The sequence below is a fragment of the Xenopus laevis genome, chromosome 2L (assembly GCF_017654675.1).
Source record: "Xenopus laevis strain J_2021 chromosome 2L, Xenopus_laevis_v10.1, whole genome shotgun sequence".
NCBI lineage: Eukaryota > Metazoa > Chordata > Amphibia > Anura > Pipidae > Xenopus > Xenopus laevis.
Window position 1 is genome coordinate 20972644 of NC_054373.1, and position 21803 is coordinate 20994446.

At 40.0% G+C, this 21803-nt stretch overlaps 1 protein-coding gene across 7 annotated transcripts in view; it reads right to left on the reverse strand.

The window, feature by feature from the left end:
- Positions 1-411: 411 nt before the first annotated feature.
- arl13b.L (ADP ribosylation factor like GTPase 13B L homeolog) overlaps positions 412-21803 on the reverse strand; it is a 44196-nt gene continuing 22804 nt past the window's right edge. For 4 of the 7 annotated variants that reach the window (XM_018245978.2, XM_018245977.2, XM_018245976.2 and 1 more), the window contains 7 exons: positions 13658-13763; positions 12570-12772; positions 11446-11557; positions 8656-8896; positions 6332-6448; positions 4464-4532; positions 412-998 (listed from right to left, as the gene is read on the reverse strand). In XM_018245978.2, the coding sequence (XP_018101467.1) occupies positions 922-998; positions 4464-4532; positions 6332-6448; positions 8656-8896; positions 11446-11557; positions 12570-12772; positions 13658-13763 (925 nt within the window). In that variant the 3' untranslated portion in view covers positions 412-921. Of the gene's footprint in view, positions 999-3985; positions 4072-4463; positions 4533-6011; positions 6156-6331; positions 6449-8655; positions 8897-11445; positions 11558-12569; positions 12773-13657; positions 13764-21803 lie in introns of those variants that run through there. The other 3 variants (XM_018245982.2, XM_018245981.2, XM_018245983.2) reach the window with 3 other exon arrangements.

Below are 21803 nucleotides of genomic sequence, written 5' to 3' on the forward strand. Positions count from 1 at the left end.
GACTGCTGCAGATATGAATCTCTACTTGGTCGCAGCTGTTCTACAGGGAAACAAACAAAGCTGCTCCAGTTCTGGGAGATCCCTCCCCCTGCTGTTTGAAAGCAGTTAGGGACCATCTGAAGTTTCCTATCAGCGGCAGTCAGAGCAAGTAAATGAAGGGAGAATCTCACTGCATACAGTCAGGTTTCTTATAAAAACGGTACCTTTTTTTAATTAAAGTATATTGAAGATAGGTTTCTTTTTCATTAAAGAAAGTGAAAATGGAATTTTATGTTTTGCCTTTACATCCCCTTTAAGTCTACTAGAAAATCATGTAAACATACAATAAACCCAATAGGCTGGTTTTTCTTCCAATTAGGATTAATTATATCTTAGTTTGGATCAAGTACAAGCTACTGTTTTATTATTACAGAGAAAAAGTAAATCATTTTAAAAACATTTGGGTTATTTGGATAAAATGGAGTCTATGGGAGACAGTCTTTCCATAATTCAGAGCTTTCTGGATACAGGGTTTCCAGGATAACAGATCCCATACCTGCAATAAATTTATTTTGCATCAGCCTTAGTGTTTTGACTTAGATACTGCCTAGGTGCATATGTCCACAGCAGATCTCTCCCAATCAGGAATATCAGAACTTACAAATCTGATATGAAACAGAACATCTGTTTTATAATAACCTGTACCACAACCGTTTTCAGTCCATCCTCTTCTTTTGAGTTCTGACCTATAAAAATGTGCTTCCTCCAACAGCTGAGCTGTCAACCATGAAACGTTTTAAGGCAGAAGAACCAACCTCAGAGGCTGGGACATTTGAGAAAGAAAACTGTTCCACGGTTGAGTATTTCCTTTATATGAAAAGAATAAAATACTGCTGTGTAACCCCATCAATATATTGCAGTCCTCGAGGAACATTCCTGTTTTTAAGAAATGATGTCATGGGTATCACTGTTGGGTCTTTGTCGTAATATCAGCGGAGGTAGTGGCTTCCCGTAAAAATCTAGTTTAGGAATAAACAGCAAGAACACGGTTGCATTAACAGTAACTTGGTCCAAATGGAGGTATAATAGCTGGATGGGGATGAGATGTAATGATTAATTAGAATGGATCATTTCTCTATTGGTGTAGAGTGGTGAGTAGCAAACCCCAGATTAGACATTACTTGTAGAATGCAGAGCGAAAGTCTCTTTGCAAAGCTCGAATAAGGCTTTGGATCATAAATCAGAATGAAAGGAGAGAAGAAAAAAAACTAAAAAGTGCAAGCATAGCGGAATGGAACGGATTAGTGGATGTTCCGAGACGCAAGAAAATTAAGGATATAAACAAATGGTAAAAGATCAGGACACTAAATTAAATCAAATCACCAGTACATTACAATTCAAACTTGGCTAAAAAGAAGATAAATATTCTGACTTCCAGCATCCTATTATAGCCAAGGTGAGTTCTCTGCTAGTGAAAAGTCCTATGAGCAACACTGTTGAGCCATGGATACCGATACAATGCCTAACTGGCTATGCACACACAGCACAGCCTTGGTTTTTTTATTCTTTTCATTTTTTTTTTTTAAACAGTTTGGAACGGATAGGACCCCACATACCCCAGCAACCGTGCCATGGCTTCAATGAGAAACTGAATAGGGCAGTGTCTGAACAGAAATAGAAGCCATAAAATATAGAAATAGTTTAAATACAGTATTAGCATTTACCTGTTTTCTGGTTGATAGGAACAGGGCAGGGAAGTACAATCCAAAATAGAATAAGGCTAGAAATGCTGTATTATGTATACTAAACATAAACTTACTGCACCACAAGCCTAATCAAACAAATAATTTATGCTTTCAAAGTTGGCCACAGGGGGTCACCATCTTGTAACTTTGTTAAACATCTTTGCAAGACCAAGACTGTGCACATGCTCAGTGTGGTCTGCTTAGGGATCATCATAAATTATCAAAACAGCACAAGTCAAATAATATCTGCCAGAAGCCGATACAGCAAGACTGATTCATAATCAGAATATGCAGACTGCACTGGGTCCTGTGTTGTCATGTAATCTAATGTGGATTTTATAGTTTTTGTATTGTTTAGTACAAACTTTCTCCAACTCTGCAGAACCAGTGACTGCAGCAAAATAATCCTCCAAATAGAATCACAGTTTATCTGTTTAAATCTGGCTCCATGATCTTTGTCCCTGCAGCTGGAGTTGGAAACAGTAAAGGGGATATAAAGGCAAAAATAAAATCATTACAAATCTCTACACAGTCGCCGACTGCTCTACAGGGAAACAAACAAAGCTGTTTGAGTTCTGCATGGCTGGGAGTAAGGCGGGGGCTCCCCCTGCTGTTCATAAGTATGATTGTTTCCCTTCAGAGCAGTTAGGGACCGTCTGACAATTCCTATTCACAGCAGTAAATGAAGGGAGAATTTCATTGCATACAGTCAGGTTTCTTATAAAAACAGCACACATTTTTTAATTAAAGTATATTGGAGATAGGTTTCTTTTTCATTAAAGAAAGTAAAAATGGGATTTAAATTTTTTGCCTATACATGCCCTTTAAGTGAAGGGTTGCGGCAAATGAAAGGCGAATATTCAAAACATAAAAACCAATAGATCTGCTGTAATGTTTTTAGAAATGGAAAGTAGTAAAAAAGTATCACCCGGAAAATACGTCATATATTCAAATCATCTTTTCGTTTTTATTGCAGGTAAAACATGCACAACATGTTTCGGCACATTCGCCTTCATCAGGTCCATTATGCACCTCAAAACATAAAAACCGATAGACCTGCATTATGCACCTGATGAAGGCAAATGTGCCGAAACATGTTGTGATACTTTATTTCTACTTTGAATGTTGGCATCCTTGGCATTTCCATAAGTGCCCCCAGCCTAATGCATCGCTCTCAGTCCTTTTTCTGAACCTTATAACAGAGGCAATGGCTTGAAATCTCTAAACAAAGCTTTAAATGTGTGCATGGGATACTCTGCATGTTCATATTGGATCATATTCTAATTAAGATCAATAAAAATGCCTCAGGCGTGGACTACTAAAGCAACACTGATTTATTTTACACAAACCTAATAGTTATTTCTACAAAGTGAAGTACAAAAGTCTATGTACATTGTCTAGTGAAAGATTTCTGGCCCTTGACCAATTTGATTTTACTAGGGATGCACTGAATCCAGGATTCGGTTCGGGATACGGCCTTTTTTTTTAGCAGGATTCGGGCGAATTCTTCTGCCAGGCATATGCAAATTAGGGGCGGGAGGGAAATTGAGTTACTTTTGTCACAAAACAAGGAAGTAAAACATTTTTTCCCCTTCCCACCCCTAATTTGCATATGCAAATTAGGATTCGGTTCGGGGTTCAGACAAATCTTTTATGAAGGATTCGGGGGTTTGGTGCATCCCTAGATTTTGCATCACAAATCTGAATGTTGGAAAACATTTCACATGTAAGGACAGGACCATATGGTAACAACTGTAGGTGTTTCCTTTGAAATAAGGAGCAGTATGGCAGATGCTGGTGACAGGCTACGGTGTAGTCAGTAAGCAAGGCCTCAGAATTACTGACATTGGTTCTAACGTAATGCAGTACAGTCCATATCCTATGTAGCCCTATGCACTGCTCTGGTAACAGGTTGGCAATGCAGATCCGGAAGTTGCTTTCTACAGAAAAAAAAAGTTGACACTCCCCGATATCTCAACAAGTTTATAGAAGTAACAGGGACCTTCAACAATCTCTTAAAGGAGAAGGAAAGGTAAAAAGTAAGTAAGCTTTATCAGAAAGGTCTATATGAATATACCAGTAAATCATCAAAGTAATGCAGCTCTGAGTCCTCTGTCAAAAGAAACACCACATTTCTTTCCTTCTATTCTGTACTCATGGGCTTCTGTATCAGACTTCCTGTATTCAGCTTAAACCTCCAGGGCACGGCCTCGAGCATGCTCAGTTTGCTCCTCTTCCCCCTCCCTCCCCCCCTCACTGCTGTAATCTGAGCCCAGTGCTATGAGTGAGCAGGGAGAGACTCAGGCAGGAAGTGATGTCACACCAAGCCAATATGGCAGCTGCTATCCTAAACAAACAGAGACAAATTCTAGAGATGTTTACTCAGGTACGGTAAAGCATTCTGCAGAATTAATATAGGGTTATAGCTTGTACTATTGTGGCTAATCTATTGGCAATAAACTGCTTCTGTAGTTTTCCTTCTCCTTTAATGCCATTTTAATACCCCAGCTGTAAGGCTTGTAAAGAATGGAAGCTGCACAACAGGTTGTTATGAAATGATACTGGAGATGAACTGACAACATGGCGGGGCTTTAAGGCAATCATCCAGGGTGTTAGTGAAAAACCTCAAAGTGTTAATGGTTAATGAGAATCTGTGACTGGCATGCAAAGTAGAAAGTGAGCGGCATGCGAAGAAACAGAAAACGGATAGAAGGATTGGCCTTTTATTCTTAAAATTACCATTATGATGTGTTTCTCCGAGAGGTTCAAGTTTTGGAAGTCTAGTAACTTTGGGGGTTCCCCAGCCGACTATAAAAGGGGAGAGAAATCAAAAATGTAGTTCACACAATCTTTGTACAACCATAGTCTGAAACAACTGAACTATTGATACATAATACAAACTTAACACTAGCATACGTTTAAATTCGATTTTCAATGTATAGAGCTACTTCTGTATGTGACATGAGCAGCAGCCATTTGCAATCAAAAAAGGCCCCACACAGATCTGCTCATTCTCCTCCCCTCCAACACCTGATGTTTTGGGGTTCTCTTCCATAATGCCATTGAGTTCCATCAATTTATACTGGAAACCTTCAGCATTTGGCACTGCTCTGCTTTGACTAACAGCAAGGGGCAGATTTATTAAGGTCTAATTCGATTTTTCGAGTTGTATTTTTTGGTCAAAAACATGAATATTCCAGATTTATTATATCCCGACACTGGAAATAGCTATGATCCAAAAATACACCATTTAAAACCTGTTGAGGTCATGTAGGAGTCAATGGCAGAGGTCTCTTAAACCATTTGAAGATGTTACCAGACTGTTTGATGTTTGATGTTTTTTTCTGAGGGTTTTGCTCGAAAACTCAAAAATGATTTGAATGATGTGAGTTTTTTTCGCCAGAAACTTGATTAATTTGAGTTTTTGGGTTGCGGGACTCAAACTTGCAGAATCAGTTTTTTGTCATTCAAGTTTATTTGAGGTAAAAAAAAAAAACCTCTTGACCTTTGACAAATGAGCTAAGCCCTTAATCTTGTGTAACATTAATAGTCCTAAATCCTAAAGAGCAGCTTTTTTGATGTTTAATTTGCATGTTTAAAATAATTAATGGTTTCAGGCTTTAAGTAGCAAAATATGCCTGTTTGCCTATATGGCAGCAACAGCCCTCCCCCACCCCAGTCATGATGTAGGAGGTAAACTGCAGCATACTAGGGATTGTATTTTGCAATTTTTTAAAGGAGAAGGAAAGTCTGTTTGCATTTGGGGGGTGCCAAATGTTAGGCACCCCCAAATGATTGTATTGACCTGAAACCCCGGGCCGGTGCTCCTATCGGCAGAAAACGGCACCAGCCACCAGTGAGCACCTCGGAACAATCCTCTTCTTGCTTTCTCTTTCTTCACGCAGTTGCACATGCGCAGTAGAACGAAAAGCTGAACTTTAACTAAAAAGTCAGCTTTTTCGTTCTACTGCGCATGCGTTTACCCGGTGAAATTTAAAGAAAGAAGCAGACGAAAGAGGATCTCTCCGTGGTGCTTGCTAGAAAAACCCTGGGCCCTTGCAGTTTTCCACCAATAGGAGCACCAGCCCAAGGTTTCAGGTCAACACAATCACTTGGGGGTGCCTAACATTTGGCACCCCCAAGTGCAAACAGACTTTCCTTCTCCTTAAAGCAAAACATTGATATACGGATATAAAAATACTGCATCCATCACAAGTAAAATGAATAAATACGCATAAAATAACTAAAAAATACAAGACTGTTAAATTGTACATTCAAAATTACTGGTCATTATTGTAGTCTTTTATTAGATGAGTATGAAAATGTCCGAAGTGTGACAACAGCAGCTGCTACTGATACTCCGACATATCATTTAACCACACAGTGTTAAGTTCTGCATCAGAAACTAGGCTGGTTCTCTTGCATAGCAGGCTAAAAGGAAAGCAAAGATTTCCATAAAACCCAGAGAAATGAAAGAATCAGTGTGGATATAAATGTGATAGAAGGAATAAGATGGTCCTTTTGTAGTGATATGAAGAGTGTAACATGGCAGCGTTTGTGCAGAATTCCTCTCCCAGACAGTGCAGGCTATAGACTTCTTTACTCACCAGGTAATTGAGGTGGCGGCGGAGATGGGGTCTTTGGGTTGGTTTCTTCAATACTGACAGGTTCAACTTTGTGATTTCTTTTTAATTTAAGCTTTTTTGGTTTCTTCTTGCTTTGTGCTAAAAAAACAAAACAAAAAAAAACTGAATTCACACTGGTTCAAGTTACGGTAGGATTAAATTATAGCATGATGCAGTCAGTGGGGCTCATTTATAAACACTGGACAAATTTGCACATAGCAACTAATCAGTGACTGGCTTTTCTTGGCCAGCTGCCGGTTGAACAGTGAAAGCAAATATTTAATTGGTTCCCATGGGTTACTGCCCAGGTGCAAATTTGTCCAGTGTTTATAAACGAGCTCCAGTGAGTAAAGGTGGCCATAAAAACGGCCTATTGGCCCTTATATGGGGCCCTCCAACGGGCTTCCCCGATTGATATCTGGCAGGAAACTCCAAAAAATTTGTGCAATGCATTGAAGTCAATGTTTTGCCACCTACGAAATGATTCGCAGGTGGCAAAATGCGGAAATGCACCGCAAAGCCAAGCCTGGCGATTAATTCGCCCATCACTAGTGACGACACATAGAGCTTCTAGTAGTATCTACTTGTCATGGCTACAAAATAAACAATATTGATGACTGGCTTTGGTAAGGCAATTCTCAGTATTGTCTATGGCAGGGCATTTTGTAGCTTGTTGCTGGAAATCCGAAGCGATTCGTATGCCATCCCGCCAGCGATTCATATTCTTGCCGGTGGGAAGGCATTTGGGGAGATTAGTCGCCCACAGCAGAGAAGAATTGCCGCTGGGCAACTATTCTCCCCGTCTCCTACCACCCTAAGGCTGGTGGCAGACGTGAAGACTTGGGGGAGATTAGTCGCCCATCGACATCTCTTCTTCGGGTGACTAATCTCCCCACAATGCCTTCCCCTGGGCAAGAATTCGAATCGCTTCAGATTTCCGAAGTTGCCTAACGTTGGTTCATGAGACAATAAGCTGCTTTTTGCTACTTCTGGCGACTTTGGAAAACAAAGCTCTACGTATGCCACCCTGCTGGTGATTCTAATTCTTGACGTGGGAAGGCATTTTGGGGAGATTATTTGCCTGAAGAAGAGAACATTTGTTGCTGGGCGACTAATCGCCTCTTCTGCGGGGCAACAATCTCCCTGAACTGCCTTCCCCCTGCTATAATGAAAAAACGCCAGCACCAATGCACTCGCAGCGTTCGACTTCCGAAGTCGCCTCACGAGGAAACTTCAGGAATTGTAGCCAAATAAGATATACGCTCTGTGCAAGAAGGTAAGTATAAGCAAGTACAGTTGCTGGTGTCACTGGCATCTGATAAAGACAGAAGAGAAGGGCATTTAATTCAAGATCCAAATGGGAAATTTCCAAATAGTCTGTCTATGGAAAACCAACTTCAAGCTGGGTGTATGAACTATCTCTACATATGGATCAACAAAATTGTTATCTCTTATTGGCCATAAGATCGGCATGATATTAAACTACCCACTTGTTTATACAATTCAACAGTAATTCTACAGATTAAATTTAAATTTATTAGCTTTAATTGGCAGAGAAACGTCACTGCAATGTTTTATTTTAAGACCCAACTATGTTGAAATTAGTAGCGGCGTCTTACAGCTGGCTAGAAATATGTTTGTTTCTAATGAATGGAGATGCTAACTAGCTGCAACGGTAGACACCTTGCTCATTTCCCTATTCTAAAAGGGCCTCCCTCCCAAGTCACACTGAAACTACGTCATCCATTCACTTGACTTCCTTGTTTCCCTTTGGTAGATAAAGCAGTTCCTGCCTGGTGAGGGTTATAGAGATAAGAAAGGTGTGCGAGTCATGAACAAATTACACAGAAGTGTTATAGTATGTAAAAATGGAATTTAGCCTGATAAAAACAATAATACTCCAGTTAAATCACAAACAAAGGGCTTAGTACTAACTGGAGATCAAAGCAAGTGATGAAGTTAAAGGAAAACTATATCCCCCAAACAATGTAGGTCTCTATAAAAAGATATTGCATAAAACAGCTCATTTGTAAAATCCTGCTTCATGTAAATCAACCATTTTCATAATAATATACTTTTCTAGTAGTATGTGCCATTTCTGGTCAGGTGATCTCTGAGACAGCACACAGACCATCACAAAATGGTGGCTCCTCAAGGCAAGAGAATTAAACAGCAATATTTACTTAAATATATATTCCAGTTTGGCAAGATTCTTTAATATGCCACTTAATATGATATGAACTATCTGTTGCTTAAGTGTTCATTTTGGGAGTATAGTTTTCCTTTAAAGATAAATAATGACGTACCTGAATCCTCTTTTTCAGTGTCTAAACTTTTGTCGTCTTCCTCTAGTTTTTGAACCAAAGCATCTTTGTAGGATTCCAGCAGATCGTTGTCCCTCGGTGTCCTGCTGTTTTGGCTGCTTTCACTTCCAGTCTCCATTTGGTCTTCCTCCTCTTTAGACTCTAGTGCAATGCCGACTCCATTTTGTTTAGTCTGCATTTTCGGTCTCTTTTTTTCCTTTTCTTTACGGATTTTCTCTTCATTCTAGGATTAGAATAGATTTTTCAATTTCAGCAGGGCAAATTTACACCTGGACAGTAACCCATGGTAAGATGATTGCTTTAAGTGTTCAACCTATAGCTGGCTGATAAAAGCTAATCACCGATTGGTTGCTATGGGTTATATTTAGCAGATTTAAGATGCGGATTTAAGATGTGGATTCACCTTATTCAGACTAAGCTGGCATGTATGGGCCCTCCCTAATTGCCTCCATGACAAATATCTGAGCAAAAAAAAACAGGCAGTTATCTATTGGTCTACATTGATATGGTCCTCTCCTGACAGGCCAAAGGCAACCAGCTCAACTTGGCCAAGCATGTAGGTGGAAAATTAGACAAAGCTCCACTTGGCTACCTCTCTAGACAAGAAGAGTTTAATCTTTATGGCAAGCCTAAGGGTAAGTCCACACCGGGCGTTTTGCCCAAACGCCTTCCCTGACTCTGAAAACTTCGGAAAACGAATCGACGCGTGTGATTACAGCCTGCGTTTTTTTTTTTTTTTTTCATTTTAGCCGGCGCAGAGTCAGGCAAGGCGTTTGGGGAGATTGGTCGCTGCAAAAACGAGGCGACCAAATATCCCCTTAAAACGCCCTGTGTGGCCTGATGAGGGTGTTTGCTGATGACCATTTGACAGCCATACCGTCATGCCGAAAGCCGACCATACGTGGGTCTATAAAAAGCTGCGGATTCATTATCTCCAAATTGGCCAGGAGTCAAGACGAGAATTATATTGGCATTTTTATGCGGCCTTCATCTGTTTGGTCTCTATAGGCCTCTGTGTATGATCCAATCGTTGGCCCTAGCCTGATTTGGCACAGCACATCGGTAGCCATATTGGGACCAGATCATCAATAAATGAGCGGATCTACCCAGCTTTATGCTATTGGCATATTTATCAAGGGTCGAATTTAACTCCCTTAAACTCCCATAAATTCGAAATTCCACTAGTCGAAATGTAGTAATAACATCAAATTTTCTAAACTATAACAAATTTAAACGACACGAAAACTCGAATCGAATTCGATTTATTTTATTAAAACCCTATTCCAATTTAAAAAACTCGATTTGAGGTTTTTTTTGTCCGTAAAAAAACTTGAATGACAGGAAGGCTACAAACATCACCAAATTGATCCCCTGACCTCTCCCATTGACTGAATACAGTTATCGGCAGGTTTTAGGCACCAAATAGTCGAATTTGAGTTCTTAAAGGGCTACAGTATGATAAATCTCGAAATTCGATTAAAAACTTGGATCGAGTTTGGATAATTCACAATTCGAATTTGAGAGTTTTGACTTTGACACTTAATAAATCTGCTCCTAGTTGTTTTCTCCTAGAGAAAAAACAGATCCGCACATGCAAAACACAGCAGGTCGGCCTTTTCTCTAACTGTGTTTAAAAAAAAATCATATCAACAGTTATCTGTAACTATATTTTCCATTTATGCCACTGCAGTAGGGAGAACATATTAAAGCAGAAGCTTAAGAAAGAAAAAGCAGGCCTGCTGGAGGGGATATATGAAAACCTGATCTCATATGGCAAACAAACAGCAGAGCTATTTAAAGGGAAATTCAGTCAAATTCTGCTTAACGAAAGTCGGTCTAATTTTAAGCAAGCTTTAAATTTAAACTAATAATTATTGTATTTCTGTAACTGTTATAGCCAGGAGACCCAGTGCAGGAAATAAAAAGCGAGAGACATTTGATCATGTCTATGACTAAGTATCCTGACTGATATCATATGAGTGAGGTAATTATTATGGGTACAATAAAGATCAATTGATTTCATTCTTTCGGTTCTATACGATACTTGTGCTTCAGAGTTGTGTCATCAAGTGAACTTTGTATGTTAAAAAAAAAAAAAAAAAATCTACGATTGGCATTGCCCTTACAATGGAGTGCAGTATATGATAAGATCATACTTTCAAATAAGCACATATTATTTAAAGGAAAACTATACCCCCCAAACAATGTAGGTCTCTATTAAAAGATACTGAGTAAAACAGCTGCTTCATGTAAATGAACCATTATCATAATAATATACTTTTTTAGTAGTATGTGCCATTGGGTAATCATAAATAGAAAATTGCCATTTTAAAAAATAAGGGCCGCTCCCCGAGATGGTACGATTCACTGTGCACACATACAAACCATATGTAAGGTCACATGAGCCAATTAACAGAGTTCTGCCTTTTGCTTCCTCACTTCTTCCTGTTACAGTTAGTGTTGTAGTATTTCTGGTCAGGTGATCTCTGAGGCAGCACAGATAGAGTCACGAAATGGTGGTTCAAGAGATGTAAAAGGGAAATATTTACTTAAATACAGTATATATATATATGGTAAGATTCTTTAATATGTACCAGTTTGGTAAGATTCTTTAATATGTCATTCAATTTGATATAAACTATCTGTTGCTTAAGTATTCATTTTGGGGGTATAGTTTTCCTTTAAACTCTGCAGCTTTATGCTGAAGACAGAATATGAATTTTCCAGAAAATTAAGCTGCAGTTAGAGCCTCACTATACTCATATACCATACCTCAATGATAACAGCAGATATAGGCTGGAAGGGATTGACCATTGGAATGGACTTGTCCTCAACAATTTCCTGCTTCCCTTCTCTTTCTGCTTCTTCCTTTTCTTTTTCTTCTCTGTAAATGATGTGAATGAAGATTATAAATAGGACAATAGGTAAATAGCCACAATTTCTTACGGTTAAACTAAATACATATATTCATATATAAAGAGAGAGAGTGTGTGTGTGTGTTTGGTACATCAATTGACTTACTTAAAATGTGTTCATTTAATTTGGCTGAAATGTTGGTTCTTTAACAAACTTTAACTGTGTTTTTCCAAAATCTAATGTTCCTGTCAATGTGGGTTGGGTTGCCAACAGGCCGGTATTTTACCGGCCTAGCAGGTAAAACACCTGCCAAGGCTGGTATTACAAATTTACCGCCAATGTAGTTGCCGGTAATTTGTAATACTCTTAACAAAAGCCCTTGGCCCTCTGGTGGAAACTTTCCTTTTCTTCGTCTTCTGGCCATTGCGCAATGTGGCCCCACCCCCTTTTGCAGCATGACCAGTGGCCCGCCCCTTTTTGCATCACAACGTGCCACTTTAGTTCCCACCCCCACCACTGCCCGGTAAATTTTTTTTGAAAAGGTAACAACCCTAAATGTGAGTGTATGGGTCCAAATCAGATTGTGGAAGCAGGGGTCTGAATTGGGACAGGACTCTACTCTGAGCAGCTGTTGAGAAGCTGAGCTTAGTGGTTTTCCCAAATCATTAAGCAGAAAATGAGGTTCACCTGTCATATAAGCCGAGGCTTTTAAATTGTGAGTGGGTCCCTAAGCTCAGTAAGTGACAGCAGCACAGAGAATGTGTAGTGAATCAGCAGAAAAGAAGATGGGGAGCTACTGGGGCATCTTTGGAGACACAGATCTTTACTGCTAACGGGCTGTGGTTACTTTGGGCTGATACAGAATGATAATGATGATCCCTACACAGAACCCCAAAACATAATGTGAATCATTTCTAACCTACTTCTGTTAAGCTTTAGTTCTCTTTTAAAAACATTGTACCCTGCCTGGAAAAGAAGTTATTTTGCGATGATTGTGACTCAGGAGCAGAAATGATGGGAAGGCAACACACAGATCATACCTCTCCTCCCGGAGCCTTTTCACTCTCTCTGCTCTTTCCCTCTTGTCCTGCTCCTCTTGTGCTCGTTGTTCTGCTGTTTCTTTCAGAATACGCTCATGTAATGCTTCAAAGTCTTTTGCTATGACACGTAACAACCAGTTTAAGCCGTTTTTTATGGACTTATCGATCTTTTTCCCATGGCCGATGGCTGCTGAGCAGGGCTCCTAAAGACAGAGATACTAAGGATCTTGCATTGCTCACTGGTTTTTCTATATTTTACAGCAGAATGCAAAATCCCACCCTACACAGTTTTGTTATAATGAACTGAAAGTGACATTTAAATGTTTAAAAGGCATCTAACCCCACCCCTGCCCAAATTACCTAATAAAAATAGATGAATATTAGAAAGAATCAGTGGATTTAAAGTTACTTGTAATTGTAACTGCTAATAAAAGCAGTATTTGTTGCCCACAAGTCTATTGCTGAAGACAGAAATAGATTTTTAAGAAACAGAGGAAAGGAACTTGTATATAAATATTTGGAGTACAAAATATCTCGAAACACTTAGTGGTATATTTATCAAAGAGTGAAGTTAGAGATCGCCACAGTCCTCTCTAGAGTGAAAGTTCGCCACTCTCCATTCATTTATATGGGATTTCTAAAAGAGTATTTATCCATGGCTGAAAGTGAAAGTTTATCCTTTGATAAATACGCCTTTCAAAATCCCATAGAAATGAATGGAGAAAAGGTGAAATTTCACTCTAGAGCAGGGGTCCCCAACCGCCGGGCCTTGAACTGGGCCGCCGGGACTAGTGACCAATTAACGTGCCGTGCCAAATTGGATGCCGACCCTTGCAAAAAAAATTTGGCTCTACACCGGTCCCCGGCCAAAAAAGGTTGGGGATCGCTGCTCTAGAGGACTCTGGTCATCTCTTACTTCACTCTTTGATAAATATACCCCATAAGGCCCAGAAAGATAGAACAAAAAATACGGCTTCCTATACTTGGGGTCTGGGATGTCTTAGGAAAAAAGGGTAACTAGCACATAAACAGGATCTATTCCACCAAGCTAACAAGACAAGTTTATATGATGGAAAAATGATACTCACTATCTGGCATAAGCATTTGTTTTCATTGACAAGCTTTTCCAAGGAGAGGAACTCTATTATATCTGCTTCTGACAAAGCGCCTTCCCGGTCCTGTTTATTAGCCAGCCTGAAAGGTAAACATTTAAATGTAAATAGGTTTGGGAATTTACATAAAGGCTTGCATATGAATTATCTTTGCCTTTGCTTTAAAGGACAACTAAGGCCAAACAGGAAGCAGGCTAGAAATGCTACACATTAGGGCCACATATGCGGCTGCGGGGGAAAAAGTTGCAATTGTTGCACAAATTAACACCTTTTGTTAAAGGAACAGTTCAGTGTGAAAATAAAAACTGGGTAAATAGATAGCTGTGCAAAATAAAAAATGTTTCTGATATAGTTAGTTAGCCAAAAATGTAATGTATAAAGGCTGGAGTGACCGGATGTCTAACATAATAGCCAGAACACCACTTCCTGCTTTTCAGCTCTCTAACTCTGAGTTAGTCAGCGACTTGAAAGGGGGCCACATGGGACATAACTGTTCAGTGAGTTTGCCATTGATCCTCAGCATTCAGCTCAGATTCAAAAGCAATAGATATGACCCATGTGGCACCCCCTCAACTCACTGATTGGTTACTGCCTGGAAACCAAGAGAGCTGAAAAGCAGGAAGTAGTGTTATATTCTGTTAGACATCCAGTCACTCCAGCCTTTATACCATTATATTTATTAACACATCCATGTACATTATAAAGTGGTCAAAGCTGTGAACCAGTTGAACACAATGGAGTCTAACCATGAGAGCAAAAGAGGAAAGATTGTTTACGTGAAACCGAGTACAATTTATTTTTTAAAAAGTGAAATCTTTGTATGTATGTATTAGGTTGATATTCTAGTTTACTGAAGTAAGGGGAAATTATACCTATTTTATGCTAGAACAGGGGTAGAAAATCCCGCGGCTATGGAGCCTCATGCGGCTCTTCATCCTGCGGCTCGGTCTTGTGGCTTTGCCTGTCACGTCGTCTATACAGCCCTCACACCTGCGGACGGCTTGCTGAGTGTGCGACCGCGGTAAGTTAACGGTTATTTTACCGCGGTCGTACACTCAGCAAGCCGTCAGCAGGTGCGAGGGCTGTATAGACGTCCCAGGAGTGACAGGCAAGACCAAGCCCCAGCAAGATGCTTCATAATGATCCTCACTGTGGTCACACACTTAAGACAAGAGAAGGAAGATCATCAGCATGGAGCTTCAGTAGCATTTAATAGGGCTATTTAGTGTTTAATTTATTTCAAAGTAGGCCTACACATACACACTGCACTTCTGTTTGTTGTATTCTGTTGTTGTAACAGTTAAAATTAAAAAAAGGACTACTTTTAAAAGTTTATACACTGTGTTATGTTTTGCGGCTCCAGACTCTTTTTCGTTAGTGGAAGAGGGGGGCAAAATGGCTCTTTTGATAGTAAAGGTTTCCGACCCCTGAGCTAGAATCTAAAGTTCAACTGCAAAGAAGAAAGAACTGAAGCATATACAAACATAAGAACATTATATTGCTGCAGAGAACTAGTGAGTGTTGTGTAAACAACACAAATGTACTCATGCTTGTAATGCAGAAGGCATTTTATTGCACCCAGCATACAGGTGCATGGACATGACGAGGACCATACATGAACCGATAAAATCTTTATTTGTATGCCAACCTGCAGATCCTGACAAATATCCAAGCACTAGGGATCTGGCAAGTTTCAAAATGTCATCTGCGGATGGAACACGCCGACCAGAGCATCAGTGAACAGACAAGAAGAAGAAATATTCAGAAAATTAGGTAGGTGTCCATACTGAGTGTTGCCTCTTATGCACTCCAGCCAAGCTAGAATTTAAGGGGAGGTCACAAAGGCCTGGGCCTTGGGTGGCAGAGTTCAGGTGCAGCATTCCGTCTGCTGGGCACATCTGATGGGGACTGGATGGGAGATTTTGACACTGGGGGAGATGTGAGCAGGTGGGGTGCGGCAGGGGAGTATGAGTGGCCTAGGGTGAACTAGCTTTAAAGGATAACTAAACCCCTGTACCAAAAAGCCCCCCTTAACTGCCTGGTATTGCCCCCCCCTTCCCTCTCCTCACTGTGCATTAGTAAAAAAACAACTTAAAATCTGACCCCAAAATGCAGAGCAGTGGAGCTCCAGGGCACCACCTTCCACCGATTCGTATTCTTTTGGAACTCAACGCCGAAATTGCGCATGTGCCATTGAAGCAGATTCCTGACTTGGTCCAATTGTGCATGCTCCCGCAGGCTTTGTGTCAGTGTATGAAATAATACGAAGTGGAAGAAGATGGCGCCGTGTAGCTCCACTTCGTTGTATTTCAGGGCCAGATTTTTTAACTAATGCAAAGTGTGGGGAGGGAGGGGGCCCAATGCCAGACAGTTAAGGGGTTGTATTGTTTTGGTAAAGGGGGTTTAGTTCTCCTTTAAATCCGGCACGCACTCTAGGCCACCTGGTTGGAGAATTTAGGAAAGTGGTCTGTGTATGACTGTCTTTAGATTGGAAAACAAACAAGGGAAAGTTGTACTCACCACTAATTTTTAAAAACATTAGGCCGGGGTGCAACGAGGCTTGCATTTGTCTTTAGATTGGAGACATAAGGGTAGTTTGATCACTGATACACTTTGTGAGAACCAAGCCAATCAACAAGTTATGCCAGCCAACAGCTACTCTGGATTGAATCAATAGGAAACTGCCATATTAAAATGATGACTGTGCGAGAAAGTGGAGCGCTCTTTATGTCAAGCCTGGCCATGATCATACAAAAAGTCTACTTATTACTGATGCATTTTGTGGCAAAATATTGTAAGTAAAATTAAACTGAGGGCATTTAGACTCATGGGTAAACAGTTGTGCAGTCTGCTGACATTCAACTCAGGGCAGCACTACAGCCCAATCCCTTGGTCTCAATATAAAGAAGTAGGGCATAGCCCTGAAGAAAGAGAGCCAAATTAAAATAAAACATCAGAATGTAGCTACGAGTTTAAAGGGATACATCAGTTAATAGTGCTGCTCCAGCAGAATTCTGCACTGAAATCCTTTTCTCAAAAGAGCAAACTGATTTTTTTAGATTTCATTTTGAAATCAGACATGGGGCTAGACAGTGTCCGTTTCCCAGCTGACCCCAGTCATGTGACTTCAGTCACTCTTTACTGCTGTACTGCAAGGAGTGATTTCACCACTCCAGAACTCAAAAGTAAAAATACAGGTCCCACTGCGACACATAGGGGCAAATTCACTAAAATCCGAAGTTGCGCTCAGGGGTAGCGTAAGGTTGCGAAGTTGCGCTAGCGTTGATTCGCTATGTAAAGCGAAGTTACGCTAGTGAAGGCTAATTTGCATACGGCGCCAAATTCAAATTTCAATGGAGGAATACGTATCAGCACTACAAATGCCAAGAAAAGCTTCAAATCATCAAATAAAAAATTTATTTTGCCCTACACATGTGCCCACTGTCTAGGTAAGTTGCCATGAGTCAGGAAATGTAGGGGGGAAGGAGGGGAGCCCCAAAAAATTTTTCGATCTTTTTCAGCCTATCACCCATCATGTAGAAAACACGCCAGTGTTTTTTGGGACTTAGAAAAAAATTTGACTTTTTTTGAAACAATCCCTATCTACTCTATTGCGCTTCGCCAGGTCTAAGGTGGCGAAGGAAGTCTAGCGTAAAAGGTAGCGTTCAGTACACTGCGCAAGTTAGTGAATTTGCGTAGTTACGTCGCTAGCGAAAATTCGCCTGGCGTAAGGGTGCGAAGTAACACTAGCGAAACTACACCAGCGTTCGTTAGTGAATTTGCGCAGTAACGAAAATGCCAAACGCTAGTGAATTAACGCTAGCGTTCGGTGCTTAGTGAATTTGCCCCATTCAGTTACTTTGAGTAGGAGAAACAACAGTCTGCCAGAAAGCAGTTCCATCCTAAAGTGCTGGCTCTTTCTGAAAGCACATGACCAGGCAAAATGACCAGAGATGCACCTTATGACCAATATTACAACTTAAAAAAAAAAAATACACTTGCTGGTTCAGGAATTACATTTTTTATTGTAGAGTGAATGATTTGCAGTGTTAGTGTAATTTAGAAATAAAAACTAAATCATAAAAATCATGACAGAATCCCTTTAAACAAAAAAAGGGATAAAATAAAGTAATTATCCTTTAAATTGAATGAGGACTACAATTACACATTTTGCAATGCAGCCGAAGTGTTCTCTCTTTCAGTGAGTACACTAATCTAATCTGTTAGATGAGAACAGGTAAGGCTGCTGTGAATATAAAGTACTTGAGAGAGAGGCCGTTTTGCACTTTTTGCACTGTTCGTGTGCAAATGAAGTGCATACACAGTTGCTGTAAAACAGGGTGGGGTGGAATAACAAAAATAGTATTGCTAATTACGTCTCTTAATAACCAGGGTAACTATTTCCAGCACAACACACCCCCTACCCTTAGCCACACCTTCTCACCCCACGAGAAAATGACACATGATAATTACATTCAGCTGAACTTGATTTCCCCATACGAGTAGTAATAACTCATTAATAAATAGGAAGAATATGCAAATGAGGAATAGAATGAGAATTACCCAGCAATATAGACAGAAGCTCTTATACAATACACAGAAGGAATTCTACCTGACTTGAATTTCTGTTTGTTTTTCTCAATGCTAACTGATAAGTCGCTGCTAATCCTTTTTGCCAAGGGTTGGGTTTGTACAATATTCTGCACTATAATGTTTATGCCCTAAGCTTGCTGCATAAAACAGAGAAGGATATTCTTGTCAATTTTATCACACATTTTTAAGGTATGCGAACATAGCTTACTTTATAAGCATGAGGCAGCTCAGCAAGTGGCTTAAAGGAACAGTAACACCAAAAAATGTAAGTGTTTTAAAGTAATGAAAATATCATGTAGTGTTGCCCTGCACTGGAAAAACTGATCTGTTTGCTTCAGAAACACTACTACTATCGTTCATATAAACAAGCTGCTGAATAGCAATGGCGGAAATTGAAAAAAGGCTTATATGGCACAGGATAAATGGTGGATAACAGATAACACCATTATGTTCTACAGAGCTTATCTGCTGTGTAACCTGAGCCTTTTCTCCTTTGAATGGCTGCCCCCATTGCTACACAGCAGCTTATTTATATAAACAATAGTAGTGTTTCTGAAGCAAACATCAGTTTTACCAGTGCAGGGCAACACTGCATCATAGTATTACTTATTATGCTTATGATCAAGTAAATACATTTTTTTTGCAATACCGCTTGGTCTGTTTGTGTACAACCCCATTTCTATTAGATTGTACCTAGTATTTTGCCTTATATGGGGGCATATTTTGGGCTCATTGCACCTGTAATCAATTAAACTACTTTATACTATTGGTACATTATAGTGCCCTCCAGCGACTAATGTTTCTAAAGTGAACAGGTAATGCTGCTTTGAATATAACGCACTTGAGAGAGAGGCCGTTTTGCACTGTTTGCACTGTTCTTGTGCAAATGAAGTGCATACACAGTTGCTGTAAAACAGGGTGGGGTGGAATAACAAAAATAGTATTGTTAATTACGTCTCTTTATCAAGTGTCACGCAACCGGGTCAACTATTTCTAGTCGTCCCAGGAAAAGACAGGGCTGTTAATCAGTCTTACGGTACATTGTATCAACAGTCTGAGCCACCATTGCAGACAATAGAAAGGGGTACATGCTGCTTTAAGTAGCAATACATATGCAAATAACTTAAAAACCATAGGAAACGTCTAATAAATGTATATTGCAAATTTGCTTACAATTAGGTTTTCTTTTCTCAGGCAAACTTTTATTTTGGGGTTGACTTGCCCTTTAATGCCAAGAGAGGAGAGTTACAGGGGTCGAAATCCTGTATGTAAAACTACCCCAATATTCATATACAAACAACCCTGCAACTACAAAGTGTAAAACACATAAACGTAACCCGGGAGCCAAGAACCAGACTCCTTTTACCAGACGTACTGTATAACAATTCACTGATTGACCCCCATTTGTAGTCTTTATTGGCTTGTAATGTTATGGAAAGCTGCCTGGATCATAATCTGCCATAATCATCTACTTCTACTGTGTTGCGTGCAGATAATTAAATGTACACACACACACACAGCCCTTAATGAATGTTGTAATGTACACTCATGTGCAGGCTCTCATGTATGGAGAATGGAGGAAGCAGTTTTTCTTGCACACTTCCTGTCTGATGCTTTAAAATATCAATGGCTTAGGCAAGATCGGTGGAAATATAAAGGATGATATATTCAGGCCTACTAAAATGTTCCATTTGCAGGCTCAGTGATTCAATAATATTTATACCAAAGCACAATATCACATTTGTATTTACCAAGATCGGCCATGGGCAATCAGACAGAAAGGAACTCGGATCAGGAGGTGACTGTGAGCCAACAGTGTTTGTACAGGTATGGGGTTTTCTGGATAATGGATCTTTCCATAATATGGATTTTCATACCTTAACTCTACTAGAAAATCACGTAAACATAAAATAAATCGCAAAAGGCTGGTTTTGCTTCCAATAAAAATTAAGGGTCAGATTATCAAGGGCCGAATTGAAAAATGAGTTTTCAAATTTTTTTTATGGTAAAAACTGTCGAATTCGACTAGGGAGTTATTCAGATTCAATTAGAGTTTCTTTTAAAAAATTTGAATTCGATTTTTTTCGAGATTTATCATACTCTGGTCCTTTAAGAACCCAAATTCGACTATTCGCCACGTAAAACCTGCGGACTTGATGTTTAAGTCAATGGTTGAGGTCCAGGGATCAATTTGGAGTTGTTTGCAGCCTTCCTGACATTCGAGTTTTTAAAATTCAATTTGAGTTTTCGGGTTGATTTCATTCATCGAAAATGCGATGTTATGAATAAATTTTGATTGGTTGAATTTTTTAAAAACTCACATGAATTTCGAAGTTGATAAATGGCCTCTAAGTGTATCTTAGTTTGGCACAAGTACAAGGCACTTCATTATTACAAAGAAAAAGGAAATCCGTTTTAAAAATGTGGATAATATGGAGTCTATGGCTGTTGGCCTTTACATAATTCAGAGCTTTCTGGATAAGGGGTCACCGGATAACAGATCATATGCCTGATGCAGCACGGCCCAGTGAGGAGAGAGATATAACGGACCAGAACCACTGGTTCTCACTGGTAAGGGACCAGAATGTCTTGTCCCCCCCCCCCCCAAATTCCCCACCTACTGTCATGTAACTCCAAGCAAGACTGAGGGCACATTTAGAAGCGTGTGTAAAATAAGGGCCATCAGAAATACACTAAGGGGCAAATTCACTAAAACGTGACGTGAAGTGCCTAACGCTAGCGCAAATTAGCCAGCGTGACGTCATTTCGTTACTTCGCTGATTTACTAACGGGCGCTGGTATAAATTCGCTAGCGAAGTGGACCTACTCTAGCGCTACTTCGCACCCTTACGCCAGGCGAAGGGACGACGTAACTACGCTAATTCACTAACTTGCACATTTTTCTGAACGTTACCTCTTGCGCCAGACTTGCCTTCGCCACCTCAGACCAGGCGAAGTGCAATAGAGTAGATAAGGATTGCTTCAAAAAAAGTTGAAATTTTTTCTAAGTCCCAAAAAACGCTGGTGTCTTTTCCTTTTTTAAGGGCGATAGGCTGAAAAAGATCGTAAATTTTTTTGAGGGTACCCTCCTTCCCCCCTACATTTCCTAACATATGGCACATAAACTATACAGTGGGCACATGTGTAGGGCCAAATAACAACTCTATATTATTTTATGAAGCTTTCTCAGCCTTGTGTAGTGTAATGTATTTGCTGCTACATATCTGTCCATTGTACTTTAACTTGGCGCCGTATGCAAATTAGGCATCGCAAGCGTAACTTCGCTTTGCTTGACAACTTCGCAACCGTTCGCCTCCCTGAGCGCAACTTCGGATTTTAGTGAATTAGCGGCGCCCTGGCAAAACTTCGCCTAGCGAAATGCGGCGAAGCCTTTGCTAGCGCATTTTCGCTGCTTATAGAATTTGCCCCTAAATATCTCCACTTTAACCCTATGTAGTTATACAGTTGGAGAATGTGTGTAGCCAAAGCTCAGCTTCAATAAATGAATTGTAAGGACAAATGGACAGAG